The following is a 21,384-nucleotide window of genomic DNA, read 5'->3' on the forward strand; positions in this document are numbered from 1 at the left end:
GGCATGACTTGGCAGCTTCCCCTGGGCCTGGCCTTTTTCAGGAAAGTCCTGGAAAGGTGTGTGTGGGGGTGGAGTGGGGGTGGGGACACTTAGCTCTCAAATGATGATAACCTTTCTCCTTGGTCTGTCACAATACTGTTGCCTCCCTACCCCCAGTTTCAGCGTCCATGCTCTAAAAAGAATAGAGAACCCCTAGATAAAGTTCAGAAGAGTACTTTTAAAAAATGACTGAATATATAGATAGAAAGATCCTAAAAGTAAAAGTTAAAAGAAGCTGGATCTTGTGATAACTGCCCAGGACTCATGTCCCTGTCCCACAGGGATCCACCCAAACCGGAAGCAAAGAAAAATATGTAACTGTTACAATAGCTGGAAAAAGCACTAACTAAGTCCAGGAAGCTGGGGTAATGCCAGGGTTTCATCCCAGAGACTGAGCAACGGACATTTTAGGGGCAGATATCGCAGTTTGAGGAGGAAATGACTCAATCGAGGTACAAAACGAGAAAAGCTCTTTCAGGCGTGTTACGGTTCCGACCGAGTGCAGGAGGCCCAGGGGGGCTGGCAGAGCAGTTTGCTGTGGTGTGGGGGAGAGGGCAAGGGACAGCCCTCATCAATGAAGAAGGGGATATGAGTAAAAGATAATCACTTGTGACACACGCGATCATTTATAAAGCAGTTTCGTACCTTTGGGATCATCCGCGCTTCGGGAAATTCTGTGAAGTAGGAGAGATTTTTATCTCTGCATTTAAAGATGAGAAAAAAATGAGACTCAGAAGCAATAGGATCTTGTTGCCAGTTAAGTGGTGAAGCCAGAATTCGAACCTAGCTCTGCAAGCTCCTATACTCTTTCCAACCAAACAGAAATGACTCTTGTTTAAAATGGAAACGAAGGAGTGTACGATTTGGGGTATCAACAGTATTAAACACCAGTTGCAAGATATTTGCAGAAACCTGAATGCGAAGGCTTTTGAGAATGTCAGATTGGCCAAGCAGCTGGCTCTTCATGTTGCACACCCCGAAACCCCATGGCACATCTATCCAAGACAGATTATAGAACATGTCAGTGGGAGAGGCTGGGGAGGATATTAATTAAGTTCAGACCAAGAAAATGCTTTTGATTGAACAAGCCATGATTTTCTCTTTAAGACCATGCAAAATATGGAGTGCTAGACAAGCAGCTGGAACATATGAAAACATTATTATGTACTTATGTTACCAACCTTCACCATCTATGGCCCCTTTTATTACTTATTTTCCCCCTCTGGGCATCATGTTTTGAAAGGGTTTTGCCTACTAAACAAACTGCATTTATTAAGTAATAATATATTTCCTATTCTTAATACGGGACATGCATCATTGGGCATGAATACAAACAGAAAAGAGCAACAATTCAATTTCCATTCACCTTTTGGAAATATTGAAAATAGCTTGTGGACCTCATTACCACTCATGAATTCCTACGAGTCCAGGTACTTTGAGCTGGGAAACATTATTTATATGCTTGCATGACCAGCATGTCTATGCCCATTTAAGGGGTGGGGAAAGAAATTTAAGGGGGCAACAGGAAGAGGGTAAGTTCCTAGCTGCGTGTAGAGCCAGCAAGGTAATTTGTAAGAAACTGATTGCCAGGATTAATTACGAAAATGGGAAAGTTGCATATAGGCAGAGCCGAGGCATGACTCATGCCGATTACATGAGCGGGAATGAAAAGAAAGATAAAATTCCAAATGTCCAAAAAGACATCTGAGAACGTAGAGAAAGGGCCCCCGAGGCCAAGAGCAAAGCTACAAGAATGAGAACAGGAAGCTGAAAGGTAAATTGGAAGAAGCGAACATGCAGGGTGGTCATTAAGAACGCCGAATCTGTGCTTAAGAAAACAAAAAGGGATATGTAAAGGGAATAAGAAAATGAAGGTAGAAAGGAAAAAGAGATCGTGTGGGGTTTGAAATTAATTATTAAGTAATTCCAAAAGGGAGTTTCGAGATAAACTGAGCAGGCTCCGGTGCAGTTTGCCTGTGCATGAGCTACAAGGAGCCCCTGCCAAATGGTGCATAATTTCGCAGAGGCAGATGCCCTGTGAAGCAGCAGGGAAATTACAGCTTCTGCGTTTGCTCATGAAGCTCAGAGGCTCGGTCGGGTCAGCATGGTTTATACTTCTCAGTGTTTGTTGTCTGACGGTGAGAAATTTAAAAAGATGACCACATGAAATTCTCTTAGTTCAAGCTAAAAGATTAGGTAAGAAATCCTCCATTGAGGTATAAAAAAGTATCCCAAATGGTACAGAATGATTTTTAAAAAAAAATTTTTTTTTTTTTTTTTGTAAAGAAGAAACTGGCAAAATGAAGACTAAAGACCAAGGCTATAGAAAGAAAACTAAAATTCCGTTTGATCCTGTGTATTGTTATTAAAAACCTCCTATGTATCGGGGCCCTGAGAAGTCACGTAAAAAGACATAGGGCAAAGGGACACTGGAGAACAAAGAACTGGAAAAGAGCTTAGGAACGTTCGAAAAATGGAAGCATTTGGGTCAAGCAGAACATTTTGCATTAACAAGAGTCTGGTGAAAGCAAGTTTTGGGGTTGCAGAGAGAATCTCTAATCATGAGAAGAGTGTAGGTAGGACGAGAAATAGCAACAGCTGCTCTTTGAAAGGCCCACAGTGAAAAACGTTCAGAGCCGGTTGGCCAGCAGGATGAGAAAAAGAGAGGGGCAGGTAACAGCCACAAAGCGAGTTTATTACACCTGGTTAAAAGCCACAGAGAAAGAGAAAGTGAAGGTCTTGGCCTTGAGTTAAACACCCTCTGGAACCGCAAAAATTATGAAGGGAGACTGGGAAGACAGCGGGACACTTGATGGCAAAAGAGAAACAAGCGTGGGAAAAGAATAAACTTCTGAGTTTGTAACATGGATAAGAAACAAGTACGTGATGAATGTGGAGATGTTTGAGGTTTCAGTGGTGAGAAAATTCAACTGTAGACTATATAAGTATCTTTTCTAATAATTTAATATGAAGTCTATGAAGTCTATTCCCAGAGGTGTCTAAGAAAATAACAGGTGTCGTCTCCCCTGAGTGCTTACGTGGCCACCTGCTCAAATATGGTCATCAAGGTCCTTTTCGGTTCTGACCCTCTATCCAGGCCCCTTCGTGTTCCTACACTGTTTTGGGTGATATGCCCGAGAGCATGCCATCTCTTTCTAGTGAATTGCTGTGTGTTCTGCAAAATGTTGACCGCTCTCTCCCTTGTTGTCGGGTCCCAGCTCACCAGAGTCCCCGTGGAGTCGTGCGGTCAGTACCGGAGCTGCGGCGAGTGCCTGGGCTCGGGCGATCCCCACTGCGGCTGGTGTGTCCTCCACAACGCGTGAGTACCGCCCGCAGCTCCCTCCCGCCTCCCGCTCCCCCGCCTACCCCCACGGAGCTTTCTTCCTCCTCGTCGTCTCGGTGGCCACTCACCTTCCCTTCGCTCTCTCTTCTCTGCCCGTCTTTTCTTACTCTTCCTTCCTTGTGTTATTTGCAAATTTTATCTCCCTTCTTTTGTTCTGATAGCCCCTTAAATCGCCAAATTCCGTTAAAAACTATAAGAATGGCAGCACGGGAATGATGAAGGGCCAGGGTGTAGAATCGTGCTGGGTGATGACACACTGGGGGGCTCGAGGGGGTTCTGGACATTTATGGCTATGATTTGACTGGAGACTGATTCTAGGAAGGAACAGCAGAAAAAAAGGAATTGGACTTTTTCCCAGGGCTCACACGGGCCGCTCGATCACGTGCGAGATACGTACTGTCTCTGTAGTGATTCAACGTCCACTTAACAGACTCTTCGATGCCGCCCAGAATCTCCTGGTACTTGGGGTGTACACTTCAAGTGTGCAGTGCCTGAGAATTGTCCCTCTGCTGTCATGACACTCATCTGGCTGTTCTCTAAAAGTGGCAAGAAGGTAATGGTATACAGTGGGGACACATAGTAGCCTGGCAAATGAACTGAGTGAGGGATGTAAGGTACAGACAACCAGCCCAGACATGTGGGGAGAGTCGCAGGCCTCCTTTACGGGATCTAAAGACCTTGGCATCGCTGACTAGAGACGCCCACAACCGTTGGGACCCTCTGATGGAATCTGGTCCCAGTCAAGCTGTGGCTGCTGGAATCCCAGGCTGCAAGTCAACACTTGAAACTCGACACTCTGTGAGTTCGACACAAGCATTATAAATTAAGGAGACGGACTTCCGGCTAAGAGGCTGAACTGAATGTGACCAATGACACTTAGCAGTCATTTTGAACTGTAGGAAGGTAGGGGCAGGAGCTTGCCCCACCCCCACCCAAGATTGCCTCCGAAAGTTAGAAACACCCTCTCAGATTCTCATATGTTCTCTCCAAGGGCACAGGAACCCTCCCACTTCCGGCTGACAGTCTTAGGCGTGATGAGTCCTTGAGTTCTTTGAGGGAAAGTCTGAGATCCCTCAGGTGTGCTATGGTGGGAAACGGACGAGACGGACTGATGAGCTCTGAAATGCATGGAGCTCAGAGATGATCGGAGACTGGGCGCAGGAGTGCACACGATGCCATGTATGGTGACGGCAAAGTGGAGCCTAAGAGTGGCCGGCGTAACGGATGGAAGACGCTGCACTCAGAATGCAGATCGGCTCTGATCCATCCGAGAGAGCCGCCTAGATGGTACTTCGCGAGGCAGAATGGAAGTTGCTTTCTTTGTCCCACACAGTGAGGCGTCTCAGAAAGGGACTGTGCTGTGTCACATGGCTTCCTTGGGGGCCTTAGGCCAGCTGACTTTCTGCTTGGCTGAGGATGGCTCCGCTGCTCCTGGCGAGGGCTCTTATACCTGGCATCGTTCAGGGGCAGTTAGAAAAGCTGGCCCTTCTCTGACACTCTATGCCTGTGGGCCCCAAAAGCAGGTCTCCGTGTCAGCTTTGATCCTGCTTTGATCCACTGGTGGTGCTGGCCAGCCCCACATAGAGCTGAACCCCTGTGAGAAGGCAGCAGAGGTGCTGCCCACCTGCCAGCCTCCCCTCTCCAAAGCTGAATTTAAACAGGAATGAGAGGAGGAGGTACCAGGAACTACTTCCTGCATGACCTCAGTTTCCCCTTTAGTAACATAATACCTGCCTCCTGTCAAGGGGCAGGAAACAGAGACGTACTGCAGCCAGGGTGAAGTCCGGACAGTTCACGAAGGAGGCCGTCGGCCAGCATCTCTACCATCAGCGTGGCCTTGAGAAAACAGCCACTGGCACGAACCTGAGGCATCTGCCACCAAGTCCAAAGTCCACACTCCCCCCAGCTGTGCAGCAACCTGGGATAGCAACCCAGCTCCTCATCTGGGAATCGGAGATGGCAATGCCCGACCCGCCCACTTCGCTGAGTGTTTGGAGAATCAAATGAGATTATGTGGGTGAAAGGGCACTGTGAACTGTGGGGTGTGTGAAATGTAAAGTGGGGGTGGGACAGGACACTGGACATAGTTGGGGAAGGACTGAGAGCTCATGGGGCCCCTGCCTCTTATGACTTTGGTTGACCCCCACTGATTGTCCAGATGGCTCTACGTTAATTGCATTTTTCCCCTCCTCTGAGCAGTGGATGCTCCCGCTGCAATATTTCTCACCTCTGTTAACCTGGCATCATGTCTTTTTCTGAAGCTGGTAAAGCTCATCCCTATGTGTCATGTTGGTACAGCCCTTATTAAGCACAGGCCCTCAGAAAGCAGAGGGACTGAGCAAGTGCTTTCTCTATGCCTGTTACTCAGCACGGAGCTCCTGCTACTGCTCGTAGCCCCTCCCCGACCTTGCCCAACGTGCCACGGTGAGAGCAAGTGTGCAAAAGCCACGAGGGACTTTGGAAGGACAACTGGAACAGAAATCAATAGAATGTAGTCCTCGCTTTTTGCAAACATGCTATGGGCCTGTGGACAAGAATAGTTGATTCTCATTATTCATGGCAGTTCTGTTCTATAAAGTCACGGCAAACACCAAATTAGTGAATACAGAACCATTGCTCCTAGGAAAAATACAGAGCTAGGTTCCTATGAGCCTCTGGTCACAACATTTTTGTCAACCAACCAATCCATAACCATGTTTTATGTGTTTCTGTTTAAAGATACCTTATTTAATATATATTTTTTCACTAACATTGAATTCACAGCCAATGGCACTATAATTTGTGCCTGAAGAAAGCGTATCTAACACATGTATTTTCTCCATAAGACACATCACAGCTTACTGCACAAGGGAACACTGGACAGCACTTCAGCATGATACTGGGGGGCCATTTTAAATAGTGAAATCCCCAAGAAAAAGCACAAAATTGGGAAAAACTTGACACTACATAGACCTCGAAAAGGTCACTTGTCTACGGCTGAAACAACAAGGCAGAGTGGTGTTGCCTTGTTGGACCTCTGCTGGGAACATGTTTATAAATAAACTTTAGCAAGTAGGCAAATTCACAAATACAGAATCCACAAATAATTACGATCGACTGTAACTCTGCGCATCAGAAACTTGGCGTCCTAGTTTACAAAGAAGCCGCAGCCTGTTACCCATTCATGGTGGTGGCGTGAGGGTAAAATTGGGTGATAAAGGATGTCATAAAAGTCCAAGGTGCTTCACCGAGTCAAGGTGTTGTTCTCTGTAGCCTTAAGCCTCCTGGTTGTGTGGCGACCTTGGTGCGAGGGGCTGTGCTGCTCTATCTCGTAAAGCCCAAGTCCTCTGGGAAGATTCAGCTCATCAGCACCCCTGGGCCAAGGCTGCCCACCCACCGTGACACTCAGCAAATCCCCCCTCCCTCCCTCCCAGAGTTAATGACCAAGGACGCCCCTGACCTTCATGGCCAGGTGAAGAAGAAGTAGGTCTCTGGAACTTCTCAGATGCTTGTAATCAGGATATCATGTTTAAATTTACAGAGAGTGAGATGCACAGATCCTAAGTGTACAGTGTGAAAAGTTTTGACAGATGCAAACAGCCAGATAATCCACACCCCAATCAAGACATAATCATTTCCCTCATCTACAACGTTCTCTCATGTTCCTTCCTATTCTTCCCAGTGGGCCTTGCTTCCCTAGTTGCTCAAGTTCAGGTCCAAGCCAGACATTGCCTTTCCTGCTATATCCTCCCTTTTATTTTAAATAGTTGCCAACTGGACATTCATGGCTGGGAGAGATACATGAGGACATGGGCCAAGCAGGAGGGAAGGGAAAAGTCTGAGGCAGGCAGAGTAGGTTCAGAAGGTTAGGGAGGACCAGAGAGAGCCTGCAGACGCTTACTCTGGTGCCTCAGCTTGCTAGGAAGAAAGCATGCCGAAAAGTGTGTGGGTTTCATCACGGCATGGGACAGCTGTGCCCGCACACACAGACTTGTCCGTGGGACTCACATGGGCCCTGTCCCTCTGTGCCAGGCACATTGCTGGGCTTGGGGGACACGAGGGGACTAGGTTAGACTGTCTGTGTCCTGAAGCTTTTTGGGAACTAGGCTTCTGGTCCAGGCAGGGATGGGGAAGGGGGTGCCGTCTCTGCTAGAACGAGCACACATCATGGGTGAGACCCTGTGCTGAGTGCTGCAGGGCCCAGGGAGCATGTCCTTCAGGAAAACCAGGGCCAAGGGCAGCAGGAAGAGGGCTCCTTCGGGCGTCAAGATATGTCTGTTTTATTTGTCACTTCTGCCAACGTTTCCCATCATTGGAGAGAGTATGAGGTTGGGAATCTTGTGGGATGGGAAAGCAGAAGAAAGTATGGTGTGTGTACAGGAGAGAGAGAAAGAAAGAGGGAGAGGAACAGAAGGAGAGAGGATGAGAATGTGCATAGTTTGAGGGTGGGGCCCCTGCTAACAGGTGGCGCAGGTGGCTGAAAGGGCCGTTTGTACTAGCAAGGGCACAGGTGGGTTACAGACGGCACAGGCTTAAGAAATGCTCATGTAATTGAAACCCTCCCCCATTACTCAGTCTCCATCGCCGTGAAGCCTGACCTGCCAGCCCCAGTAGCACAGAGGGTCATCCTGAGGCCTGTCTCACAGGCCCCAGCTCCAGCCCACAGACTCACTAGCTTCTAATGGCAACAATAGCTTCAAAAGGCTGGGTATTCGTTTGTCTATGACTCTTGAGACTTTATTCCCATGGCATTCACTTTGTGCCTGAGCCGACCTGTTCTGACTTGGGCGAAGGTAAAGGAAAGCCTATAGCCCAGCCTGCCTTCGCCTGTCCTGGGCCTGGAACCTTCCCTCCAACCACCAGGCTTGGCAGGCCCCCAGGCCCCTCTCCATCTCCCATCCCAGGCCAAGAAGCCTATCTCAGTCTCAGTAGGTAACAGGACCCCACAGCAGACACAGCCGCATCGATTGGCCCAGACGTTACCTTTGTGAAGAAGGGTCTTCAGAGTCACTCCTGGGAGTCTCGTGTAACCCAAGACATCGACAGGGGAAAGATAAGATCAGCTTTTAGAAAGTCTCCCCCTTGCCCCCCGGTGAACCCTCTTCTTTGCAGATTTGTTTCTGTTGGAAGAATGTCCTCCCCTGGGTGGGTTGGCACAGGTTACTGTTCAGGATTCATTCGATTTCTTCTTTATACAATTTCTGCCAAGATGGAGAGAGAGAAGGGAAGGGGAGGGAAGGGGAGAGGAGAGGAGGGGAGGGAAGGAGAGGGAAAGAACTGCTACTCAGAGCAGAAGGATGGGTTAAAGCTAAGAACCTGTCCGTGGACAGACTCAGTTTGTATTCTGTTTCCTCAGCTCTAAAATGGCAATGAAAACGACATTAAAAAAATTAAGGGAGAGAATGTGCATGAAGGCCCCTCCCTGTGCCAGGAAGCAGCCCTGATTTCAATGACTGTGTAAGCAGAGGCCATGGGTCAGACCCCAGGGCCTCTTCCACGGTCCCTCTCCCTTTCCTGTCCTCCCCAAGACAGAAGGCTATGGCTGGGCGGCTGGGACAACCCCGCCACTAGAAAGTCTTCCTCCCTTGGGCAACTCCAACCAGCCATGTCATTTAGGCCGTCTTCAGTGGCCTTGTGTGTGGCTTCCCGCCGGCCACCTGAGAAAGTACGGAGAACAGTTTGTCCCACAGTCGTGGCCGAGTGTCCCCTTAATGAAGTACAAACCGATTCTAAAATGCAAGTCCTTCCTTGCTGCTTCTAAGCATCTCCAAGAGCCTGGTATCCAAGGGCTTCTCGTCACTAACCTGCTAAGTCAGTGATCTCTCCCGCGGCTGTTTGCAGAACGTCCACACAAACACGAGGAGGTGTGGGGAGCACTCTGCCCGGCAAACTCTCTGCAATCTGTGCTGTGGTCTTCCCTGACTCTTTGCCAAAAAGTTGTCAGCTTCCCTTCCAGAGGAGACTCCCAGACTAGATACTAGTACATTCAAATTTTTCTTTCTGTGGCTCAGCAGATACACAGTACGAATTAAAGAAACTTGCTTTTCCTCTCTTAACCACTGCCTTCTCCCCCTCCTCCCCACATACATGTAACACATGCTTTCATCACCAAAGGATGCTAACTCAGCAGAAGAGGCTAAATCTTCTCATAGGAATTAGGAAAGTCCTGTCATCCATCCTGAATGTCCTTCCCAGTCTAATGACTTGGCTCTCTGGGGACAGCCTGAGGAGCTGGGCTACCTCTGAGGCTTGAAGTCCAGACATGCACACCCTTATACCAGCATTCACACGCTCTGCGTGGTCATGCCACCCCGGGCCAGGTGGGGTGGAGCGGCCCAGCATACGCAAAACAGAGTGCTTCTGTGCACCAAGCCTGCGGACCTGCTGACATTAAGGGACATGAAAGCTCCAGGCTGTTGGATAAAGTATAGTGTGAAAGTTGATCAGAATCAATCAGAGAAATCGTTGGCTATATCTCAAGGAATAGACAGCATCCTCCTGGTTACTGACTGGATTATGAAGAAAATGGATCTGCTGCTGTGATGTGGCTTCGCTGTCTCCTCTCTCTCTCTCTCTCTCTCTCTCTCTCTCTCTCTCCATTCCGCTCTGCTCTCCTAACCTCCCCTCAGCCTCAGCAGAAATACATAGGTCTGACAGCACTACCTCCTGACAAAGAGAAGAGACAGCCAGCCCACTTCACCTTCTCTTAAGGCAACTGCTAAGTGCAATTTCTCTTCTCGGGAAGAAAGAACCCATCCAGGTCCCTTTTACTACCACCTGGGGTTTGTGTGCAATGGGTGATGGGTTTAGGGAGGAGCTGAAAGGGAGCCAAGGCAAGACTCCAGCCTGGGGCCCAGGGCGGAGCACAGCATGGTGGTGGGACAGGACCCCTTGCTTGCTCTGTGAGCCCAGGACAGTTCCTGAGCCTCCATGGAACTCCTGCACCTGCTGTGAGTCCCGTGTCCACCTCCTGCGTTGATGACCTCACCAGGAGACATCTTGAATCCAGCATTTGCCGCCCAGGTTGGCCTTGGATCTTTAGAGATGGTAAAGGCGCGGCGAGTTCTGTTGCTAGAAGCCGGTGATGGAAGGGAACCGTGATGATTGTGGTCTTAGTGTCCTGCGGATTATCCAAGAACAACTTAAATACTTAGGTTGCAACCATGGTGTCAGTCACTGGATAGTGACACCGTAAAGACTCATCTGAACCACACACACCCTTCATGTAAGAAACCTCCTACACACCCATCTGCCTGGAATGGGACCCCTTTACTACAGGGGTCCCCAACTCCTGGGCCACGGACCGGTACCCGTCTGTAGCCTGTTAGGAACCGGGCTGCACAGCAGGAGGTGAGTGGCAGGTGGGCGAGCGAAGCTTCATCTGTATCTGCAGCCGCTCCCCAGCACTAGCATCACCGCCTCAGCTCCACCTCAGATCATCGGGCATTAGATTCTCCTAGGAGCACCAGTCCCTGGAGCCAAAAAGGTTGGGGACCGTGGCTTTACTAAATAGCTCTTCCTCTGAGCCACGGATGCACCTGTCCGTTTCTGTGGGTGTTTCTGAAGAGGGCAAGCTAATGACATTCGGAAGCCAGGTGTCTTCCCTGGTCAGGCTTCCCAGATGTGGAGACAATGACCGAAGCGCCCCATGATCTCCTACTCGAGCAAGCGTTCTGAGTCTCTTAACTTTCCTGTAGAGCTCATTTGGGAAGCCCCACTCCCACCCCATTTTTTTTTTCAATCTCCTCACGTTTTAAACAGATTCCCCAATGATTCACTTAAGCACAGGCTATGATCAATGTGAAATGTTAAGGTTTGGGGGGTCACCTGTGGGGAGAAGCAAGGAGCAGTGTCCAATAACCAAGGCTGGTGGGCCCATGCTGGTAGGCTTCAGGGGACAGACCAGCAACGACCCCCCAGCTTGGAGGCTGGCCCGGGCTGGACTCACAGATAGTCCCATTTCCGAATTGAAATTTGCTTGCCCTGCTGGCAGCACTGGAAGTTAATATTTCTATCATCGTATTTTAGAAATTAATTTTTAGAGAAGTTAATCGTCACCTCTTCCCCTCTCCCTCACCCCCTTCTTTTCTCGACTCCTCTCCCTTCTAATTTTCCACTTGAATTCTCCAGCAGTGGAAGTGTGGGCTTAGGGGAGGGCAGAGGTAGGCTGCTTCATTAGAGAGGATAATCTCATTGGAATCACTGACTTGAATAATAACCCCTCCAAGGGGCCAAGGCCATTGTCCCCAAGGGCTTGTAGCACCTCCGAACTGCGGCTGGAGGGATAAACTGCAGAGGAAGTAGAATGAGAAAGGGAGGTAAGAAAAAGGTGAGCAGGGCAAGACTCCAATTATAGGGGCCTGGGGTGTCTTCATGGGGCCTGCTTCCTGCTGGCCTTCTGCAGGTCTGCATTTGGGCGGGGGGCGGGGGTGACAATGGTGAATGTCTGAAAATGCAAAGTCATATAGCATGCACTGTTTGCGTCCTTATGACATTTTGTGAGTCCTGCTTGGAAAATGGGTGAAGCAAGATCTTCCTTTAGCTCTGGGGTGCTCTCACAGCAGAACTGCAGGGAACGCTTTAGGCAGTGTCTGGAGCCCTATGAAGGAAACATCTAAGTTGGCCCCGCCAAGAGTCATGAATTAACCCTCTGCACATTTCCTAGCTTTTGCCTGGGCTAATGAGAAAGCACAGTCTTAGAAGAGCAGGAGGCCGTTGCCCTGACAGACCCCGTAAGACCCCAGAAGGAATTCATTCTCCCCCTTCCATTATCCTATCACATCTAAGGTCAGTTGTCTGTGCTCTGGAACGTTTGCAGCCTCCACCCTCATGGGCACTGAGGGATAGTGGAAATGTCAAAACATCCCTGACACTGACCTTAAACTTGACTTTCCACTAAGAGCTGTGGTTTATCCAAGAACAACTTAGATACCCTGTGATGGCTAGTCAAAAGAGAGCTACAGCCCAGACCACTCATTCTCCCCTTTCTCCCTCCTGACCTCTGAGGCTCCTCCTCCCTCATTTAGAGGGAAACTACTGTACCCACCCCTGTCTTTTTGTCTTCGATTTGCCCCATGGGCCAGTCTGGGAGAGGACGGGTGCTTCTGTGTCAACCGTAGTTTGGAGAGGTTGGAAGAGGAAGGATGATATACTAACATTTATTGAGGGCTTATGTCTGAGCTCTGCCCTGTTCTAAATACTTTACTTGCATAATCTTTTAATCATCATCATAACCCTATTAGGTAGGTACAATTTTGTCCCCATTTTATAGAGAAAACTGAGGCACAAAGAAGTTGATTTGGCCAATATTGCATAGCGAGATGGGATATTGAAAATCGTAAGCTATAGGTGGCTTCCCTAGTGAGACCTAGTGAGACGTTAGTTTGGGGCTCTTGGGAACATGGCAAGATATAGCCACATGAACTTGGGGAGCAGCAAACCATGCAGGTAGGACTTCTCTGGAGATCCCGCAACCAGGTTCCTTTGTGCCCCTCGGAAGACGGACGGAGGCCTCTCTTTTCTATCTAGATCTCTGTTTGGTAACTCCAGGTGTGGTTTGGCCTGAAAGCGGCTTCATTTTTCCCCTCTTCATAATTTAATCAAAGACATTTCTCAGACTTACTGATTGCTCTTGGAAATAGGAACATCAAAGTTGGGGAGAGAGTGAATAATTTAAGCCTGTCCCAGCTCTCTGGGTCTGCCGTTCACGGGAGTTAAAACGCTATTAATAGCGATGTCAGCGCAGACCCTGGAAAAGTCCATAACATTAGCTTAATGGCTGGAGGTAATGAAGTCCTTCCAGAGAAGCTAGCCCGGTAAATTAACTTCCCAGACTGGAAGGCAGACGCCCTTGTTGCCACGGGTCTGCTAGAGCAGCCTGGGAGTGCCGTGGAGACGACCACACTCGTGTCCGACCTTTCACTCTGGGAATGGGAGTCCTAGAAGGGTCCTGGAGAATGCACAGGTTGCTGCTTCTTAGTGGCAGATCGAAAGAGCCATTAGCCTAGAGAAGAGGATCGAGGGGAAATTTTTTTATTGCTCCAAGCACATGAAGGCAGCATCACGGACAGCAGGGGAAATGGGTTTCATCTGCAGGTAGGGGGTCTGTCCTTCACGTGTCACCTAGCAGCCTCAGAGAGGTAAAGCTCGGTGGTTGAGTGCAGGCTCCAGAGTCCATCTGTGTCAAATACTGCTTCTCTCTGGTTAGTTGGTGACCTTGGGCAGTGACTTACCACCTTCTCTGCAGTTTCCTGATCTATAAAGTGGGGTTTAAAATGGTACCTACCTCACGGCACTGTCGAGAGACTTAAGTGACATAGACTGTAAGCCCCTCAGCACGGTGCCTAATATGCACGCGGGGACTAGTAGCCATGACGGCATTATTCGGAACTCAGTTTTTCACTTTCGCATTACGCATCCAATCTATTATAAGGCCACCCCTTTTGTCCCTTATCTCCCCGTTCTTTCTTTAGTCCATCCCTTCAATGATTACTCCTTTGTTTGCTAAATTCGCTTTTCAGATTTTCCACTGTTAGGCTGTCGCTCCCACTGAGGCCAAGGTGTCTTCCTTCCCCATGGCTGGGAGGAGAGGCCCCCCACAGCTTTCCTCTGTGCCTGAGGGTCACCCCAAGAAAAAGCTCGGGTGTCCAGATGCCTCTCTTCCCTCATCTCCTCCCCCAGGCTCAGCTGTGTTCTCTTTGAGGCAGAGGCCCTCTCCCTAGTACCCCTCTCCACACATGGGTTTCGTGTCCCTGGCTGTGCATTTCCTACGAAACTCCCTGCCCAGTGCTCCCTCCTGTCCTACAACAGCCCCCCAATGTCCTCCTTCCTCGGCAGGCTATTCTCCTTCACTTAAGGAGCTCAGCCACTCAGGAGCGGTGACCCCTCCCCCCCGGTTCCATCTTATCTCCACTCCTCCGTCTGAGGACCCCCACTTCCCCTCACACCACAGTAGACTCAGTACTCCAGAGATTCCAAATCCTGGCCATTCAGCGAGGCTCCGTGTTCACAAGGCTTGTTTGACTTGGATTAAATGCTTTTCCTTGAAGCCCAGATGCCTTCCTACAGTGAACTCCCACTGCAAGGCAGCGATGGCCCTGGCCCCAGCATATAGCTTAAGCACCTTCCCCACGTGTGACACATGAATTTGGGTGAGGGCTACGATGTTTATGTGCACTTTTCACGAGGCTCCATCAGTTAATATTGCAAGATCCCAGGTCACCCTGGATGTGGTCCACCTGTGACGCAGTCCACTTTGAATGGCACTGGACTCTGAGCAATAACAGCAAACCGTCGGTGGCAGTTATCCTATGCTGCGGAGCTGGGATTCTGATCCGAAGCAGTCTGGCTCCAGAGCATGCTTCAAACTAGTGTATCTGCTCCTTGGATCCTTCCTTCTCTCCTTCCACCCACCTGTGTTTATCTCCTGTCTGCCGGGCGTGAGGATGACAGGGGACACCCAAATAAGTCAGGGATGGCTTCTTCTTTTGAGCAGCTCACACTTGGCAGGTGAGGGCTGCACTCAGACCAATAATGGCCGTATAATCTAAGAAGTTCTAGACTGCGGGAAACTCCAAAGTGCTCTTAACTTGGCCTGAGGTGGGGGTGGGTTAGTGCGGAGGGGCGAAGGAGGGGCAGGTGCATGATAGTTGAACCATGTCTGGAAGGGTAGATAGATGCTGGACGGGGAAAGTGGGGAGAGAGCAGTGCAGACAAAACTGGCAAGCACAAAGACAAAGAAGTATAACGTACATGTGGAAAGAACAAGTCTCAGTTTGCCTGAGGCAGCAGGGGAGAGTGACAAGGGCTGAGGATGAGTGGGGAGGTGGAATAGACAGGACTTTGGAACTCTGTGGACGAGGAGGTGGTGAGGGGACCTTAGGATGACTCTCAAGTTTCTGCGTTTGGCAACCAGTAATTGAGATTACTTCCTTTTACAAATCCATGCATGATGGGGGAGGACCAGGCTGGGGGAAGGAAGCCAAAAGGTCAGTCAGGGAAGGCTGAGTTTGGACATGGCTTGGCAGCCACCGACGATGCTCCACCTCTGCATTAGGACCCTTGCTGGACCAGACACCTTCTCCTGAGCCCCTCATCATCTCTCCCAACCAGGTGCACCCGGAAGGAGAGGTGTGAGCGGTCGAGAGAGCCCCGCAGGTTTGCCTCCGAGATGAAGCAGTGCGTCCGGCTGACCGTCCATCCCAGCAACATCTCCGTTTCTCAGTACAACGTCCTGGTAAGGGCAGCGTGGCCAGGGCCAGGGATGTGGGAAGAGCCCGCCCCCCTCACCAAAGAGGGCCACAGCCCAGCGCCCTCGGGAGGGCGGGGCCCAGCCTGGCCAGCCAAGCTGCTCAAGAGCAGGGCCAGGTGTTGAAGACTCTGTCCCTGGGGATGGAAGAAGTGGGCGTATTCAGGAATATTTGAGGAGAGGCCTTATGCATAATGGGTAGGAAAACAAGGAAAACTGATCCCAAAATGATCCAAAGGATAACCGAGAGAGGGAGGGTGTTAGGAACAATATCTTTGTCTCTAAGACGGGAAAGATGTATGTGCAGAGAGAGACAGGGGTACGATGGCTCCCACGTTCTTGCACTGGACACTTGGTGGCTGGTGTGGACATTTTTCTAAAACTGGGGACAGTGGAAGAGGAGCTCGATGAGCAGTGCCTCGGTCCTGCTCGCCTTCCTTTCTACGTACAAATGCCCTAGACAGTCTGCTTCCTGGGCCGGCTCCATTCATACGTAATGAACTTCCTTTCCTCTCTGTCTCTTTACATCCCACCACCCTCTCTATATGGTCTTGTAATAACTTGGGTCTCTCCTTCTCTACATCAATACTGCCTCACGTCGTGCTTTCTCTTTTCTTTCTGTCTGGTCTCTCTTGCTCTCCCTCTTTCTTCCTCTATTCCATACCCTCCTTTTTCCCTTTTCACTCTCCTTCTCTCTCTCCCTCTGCCGGGGTGTTCACAGCTGGTCCTGGAGACATACAATGTCCCAGAGCTGTCAGCTGGCGTCAACTGCACCTTTGAGGACCTGTCAGAGATGGATGGGCTGGTGGTAGGCAATCAGATCCAGTGCTACTCCCCAGCGGCCAAGGAGGTGCCCCGGATAATCACAGAGAATGGTGAGCGGTCCCCGAAGACAAAGCTGGGTGGTACGTCTTTCCTCCCATCTGGACGAGCACTGAGGACGGATGTGGGGGGGATGGAGGGAGCCTATGGGTTGGAGGAAGGGGTGAATGTAGGTGGGTATGTTACAGGAAGAGGGGGAGGAAGTATGTCCCTTCGCTGCCCTTGGAACTGACTGTTGAAACCGGTTGAGCATCTGAGAGTCAACTTCATCCTAGGCGAGAAGCAGCTGCAAAGCGAGTTGTTAGAAAGCAAGGCCAGGGTAGCATCAGAGTATGCCAGCGAGGTTCACAGACTGTACTGGAACATGAGAGGGTCGGCATAGAGGGGCAGTAGAGGAGGAGAAGCTGGTCAGGAGCAGGGATGGGGTGCTGCGGGTCATTTGTCTTCTTACCCCACCCCCACCCTGACCTTGGACCACTGCCCCCACCCCCTCACCCTGCCCAGCCTTCCCAGAGCTGCCTGTTTGTGGCCAGCTATACTGGTAGGGATGGGGGTGGACAGAGGCCCAACGCTGTCGAGGGACAGACCCAGCCTGGGCAGATGGATTCCATGTCGGCCCTCCCATTTGGGCTTGCCACATTAGTTCCAGGCAGATTGATTAATGAGGCTTTTGGGGAAGGCACAGAACAAGGCTGGAAGTGGGGCCTGAGGTCAGGTCTGTGAATTAAACATGGGCTCTAGCTCCTCTTGGCACCAGCTGAGGATTCCAGGGGTTCCCGTTCAAGCGGAGCCCCAAGCCCACCAGAGGAGGGGCGTCAGAACAGGGTCTCTCTTTCCATAGATGCAGATTAAGCACGTGTGCGCACACACGCACACACACATGCACAAACTTTTTGTATAGTTTGTGGCAGCATGACTGAGCATCAACACATTTCTCCTGGTAGCTAATCAATGTATGTGTTTATACTTCTGCGAGTCTGGCACGGATATCGTGCGTGTGAATGAGTGCACATGTGAATCTCTGTCAGCGTCTGTGTATGTGCACATTGAGGAGCTAGTGAGCAAATGAGGGGTAGGTGCCAGGGGTAGAGTGTGGAAAGAGGAATAGACCAGAACTGGCTTCTGCAGCTGCTCTCGGGGTTACCCCAAGTCTGGGCCCACTGAATCAGAGAATTGTTAAAGCTGAGGGCGCCCCTTCTCAAGGTACAGTAGGCTCCCCTTTCCCTGACTCTCAGTGCGAACCCGCCACAGGGCCTTGGCCTTACCCCTGACCTCTCTGCAGGGGACCACCATGTCGTCCAGCTGCAGCTCAAGTCGAAGGAAACGGGCATGACCTTTGCCAGCACCAGCTTTGTCTTCTACAACTGCAGCGTTCACAATTCGTAAGTGCCCCAGCCCCATTCAGCTCCCTGTTCCCAGAGTCAAGGTTCGTCAAGAGATCAAAGACCCCACCACGGTTCGCAAGGAGTTAACACCAAGAGGCCCCGCAGGGAGGCCTCCTTCACCCCTGAAGCAGACAGGCCCCTCCTCTAGTGCCCATGGGGTCAACGGAAAGAGTTGAGAAAGAGCAGAGTGAGACCCTGTCGGGTGGGCAGCTCCTCATCCCCGGCCCACACGTCTCGTCTGGCAGAAATCTGTCTAACCTGACTCACTTTCCACCATCTGTTGAGGAAGGGGGTGCATCTCACCTGAAGAACTGAACAGCCAGCACCCTGGGTGAGGGGAGGGGTCTGAGGAGGGAAAGAAGCTCCCATGTGCATCCAGGTAAGGGCACGTGGCCCAGCGCATCACTGAATGCCCAGCTCTGCACAGTGCCCCATAGGCTGGGTCAGGACTCAGGCTGGAGAGGTCAGAGGGGCCGGAAAGGTACCAGCTGCATGGGCTTCTGCCTGGCAGCCTGGCTCCAGCTCCAGCTCCAGCTCTGGCCCTGTTTGACGCGGAAAGGTACCAGCTGGGTGGGATTCTGCCTGGCAGCCTAGCTCCAGCTCCAGCTCCAGCTCCAGCTCTGGCCCTGTTTGACTGAAGCCTCCACTTCCCTAGGGAGGCCGTGGAGGACAGAGGCTCAAGGCATTCTGTGCCCCAGTGTCCTCTGTAAATGGGGACAGAGAAGTCCTTCTTCCGGGGATGGCATACGGATATTTAACAGCTGACATGGCAAGGGCGCTGTCCCAGGAGAGCAGCCGTTGGCTAGGACGCTGCTGACTGCTGCCCCTGCCCATCAACCCTTCTTGGCCCGCAGGACTGCTGCCAGGGCCAGAAGAGCTATGACCAGGAAAGCGGTTAGAGGTGTCTGGCCAACCATGTGGGTGCTGCTCACGTTTTTGCTGTCATTATATGATTATTTCCTCTCTAAAATGATGGGATTGGACTAGGCTGAGAAGGCATAAGCCATTTTTTCACCATACAAATCTTTCTCCAACCAAAAATAGGCATGGAAGCATGATGTCCAAGATAGATAGGAGTAGAAGCTACTCGGGTAGAGGGTCGAGGGGGTCTGGGACCCTTCTGCCTAGGAACCCCACACGTCTACCCCCTCAGTCTCCAAAGATGTTCCACAGGGTTCTTGAGAGCACAGCGTGAGAACTGTAGGATCTCATCTCAAAAAGCCTTACCTGCTTTCATATGCTGCTCTATTTTCCTCTCCAGACAGGTCAAGCTAATTAACATAACCAAAGACATTTTTGGACTCTACCCTGGTGGAATTTGGGGGTTTAGTTCTCTGCTTATGGCAGCAGTTGGCTCTCTTTGGGGCCCCAAGTATGAGGCAGCCAGACCTCCCAGCCAAGATCATGTGCTTCGGCACTGGAGTTCTCTTTCTGCTTCTTGCCAGTGAACTTCCCATGGCTTTACCACTTGGCGGCCTAATCCCTCATTCCCCCTTTGCCCCTATAGCAAAGCAGAGTAATGGATGAAATCCTGTGTGAAGTTTCCATTCAGTCCACAAAATGGTCATGAGTCTCTGCTATGGACAAGGCAATGTAGGACTCATTAGACAGGTTATCAAAAACTGGTAAGATGCAGAGACTCAATCCCACCCTCCAGGAGTCACGGCCTAGTGGACTAGTGGATGAAGTAGACAGTGAATAAGTGAAATATAATATAATAACAAAGCCAGTACTGTCCCAGAGACATAAACGAAGGGATTCATAGAATAAGGGCCTAGTGTGACCAACTCTCCATTGGTCAAAGAAGGAAGAGGAGATGGCCAAGTGGGAGAAGGGGAAGTGGTACTCCAGGTAGGATGGCATGAGGAGAGCGTGTCCTGTTCATCACTGAAGCACCAAACACACGTGAGGACGTGGATCTGAACACCAGGAAGAGCTTAACCTGCATGGCACGGCCTTTGGGGTTTACCCTTTGGAAGGAGGAACCATGATGAGTTTTTAAGCAGGAAGGAACTCGTAAAGCTGCCTTTGTTTCCTGAGGGTGAAGTGTAGAGGTGGGGTTGCCAACTGTACAGGAGGAGCCCAACCCACTGAGAGAGCAGCCTCGGGACCTGCCTTTGCCAGGGTGGGATCGTGTGGGTCCTTGTCAGCCAAGACCCTGGAGTTGGTTTGAATTAAAACTCAATTTCTTTGTTTGCCCTAACTCTCATGGGTTCTCCGGACCAGCCCCTCTCCTCCAGTCCTCATTGTTCCCCAGTTCCGCAAAGGAGAGCAGCATCCTGTGGAAATGGAAGGTGGTCGATGAGGCCCTTGGCAAATAGGGTTGTCACTTACCTGGGTGAAGGGGAGGAGGCCAGAGATTCTTGGCTTGCTGAGGACTTAGAAAGACAGGGAATGGATGTAGATAAGATTCGCTCTTCCTGAGTGTTTGAGGGTGGTTTTTCTTACTACTAAAAAATGTTTTGCTAGACCCAAGAGTCTTAAGCCCTCTGCTTTGGGTTTACCCAGGTTCTCTGATTTGTGCCTCTTCCTCCTCTGGGCCCAGGTGCCTGTCCTGCGTGGAGAGCCCATTCCGCTGCCACTGGTGTAAATACCGGCATGTCTGCACCCATGACCCCAAGACTTGCTCCTTCCAGGAAGGCCGAGTGAAGCTGCCTGAGGTAGGTCCCCACAGTCGAAGTGGTGAGTGTCACTCGCAATGAGCGTGGGACATACAGGCAGGCCTTCCCTGAAGACAAAACAAAGGCAAATCCCGCTTCCTCCCCAACCCTGAGACTCAAGGGGCCACTTTGTGAAAACAGTAAACAAGCAAAGCTTTACACTGGGGCTGGTGGGCTCTGGGTCAGTCCTGGAGGTTCAGTTCCAGACAAAGGGTGTATTCCAGGTCACCCCAGCCAGGTGAGTTCTAGAACAATTCCAAAGACGATGTGTGTGTGTGTGCATGTGTGTGTGTGTGTGTGTCCTAGAAATAAACATAAGTGCACAGCAGGGCTATGTACAGATTTTAGCTGTCACTCAGAGCACTGTTCACAGCACAGAACTGAGGTCAAAGGAATCAAATTAAGTAAAAGGAAGAAAATCGAAAGAATGATCAACTCCTCAGCCAGAGCAGAGTCTTCTCAAAGTACGGCTCCCAGACCACAGCATCAGCAGCACCTGCAAACTTGTTAGAAACACAGTCTGCAGCTCCACTCCAGCTGGATGAGACCCTCTGGTCTGGGGCACAGCACTCCGGTTCTGCTGCACGGTCCAGTGTGGGAACCACCGAGACGGAGGTGGGCTCCACGGCTAAGACACCGGGTTCCTAGTTCCTCCTAATCTGTATTCTTATCCTTGCAAACTATTCATCAGCATAATAGAAATACTCTATTATGTTGTTACCGTTCTTAGAATGTAAGTTTGTGGGCAAAGACTCCAAAGATAAATGAATATAAGAAGACTTTGGAAAAGTCCACTGTTGTTCAAACATCGTGATGCCTGTGTGATTCCAGCCTTTGGGCCAGTAGTTCTGAACAGTGGTTGCTTTAGAATGCTCTTATTTAGAATATGCACAAACACACACACACACA

At 50.4% G+C, this 21,384-nt stretch overlaps 1 protein-coding gene across 2 annotated transcripts in view; it reads left to right on the top strand.

The window, feature by feature from the left end:
- The window catches only part of PLXNA4 (plexin A4), a 418,764-nt gene that overhangs the window by 311,757 nt on the left and 85,623 nt on the right, over positions 1-21,384 (top strand). Inside the window, exons 5-9 of one of the 2 annotated variants that reach the window (XM_015588415.2) lie at positions 3,258-3,358; positions 15,473-15,596; positions 16,330-16,483; positions 17,713-17,812; positions 20,361-20,475. In XM_015588415.2, coding sequence (XP_015443901.1) covers positions 3,258-3,358; positions 15,473-15,596; positions 16,330-16,483; positions 17,713-17,812; positions 20,361-20,475 — 594 coding nt within the window. Of the gene's footprint in view, positions 1-3,257; positions 3,359-3,700; positions 4,744-15,472; positions 15,597-16,329; positions 16,484-17,712; positions 17,813-20,360; positions 20,476-21,384 lie in introns of those variants that run through there. The other variant, XM_025045937.1, reaches the window with a different exon arrangement.

This window comes from Pteropus alecto, unplaced genomic scaffold (assembly GCF_000325575.1).
Source record: "Pteropus alecto unplaced genomic scaffold, ASM32557v1 scaffold22, whole genome shotgun sequence".
NCBI classification, from domain to species: domain Eukaryota; kingdom Metazoa; phylum Chordata; class Mammalia; order Chiroptera; family Pteropodidae; genus Pteropus; species Pteropus alecto.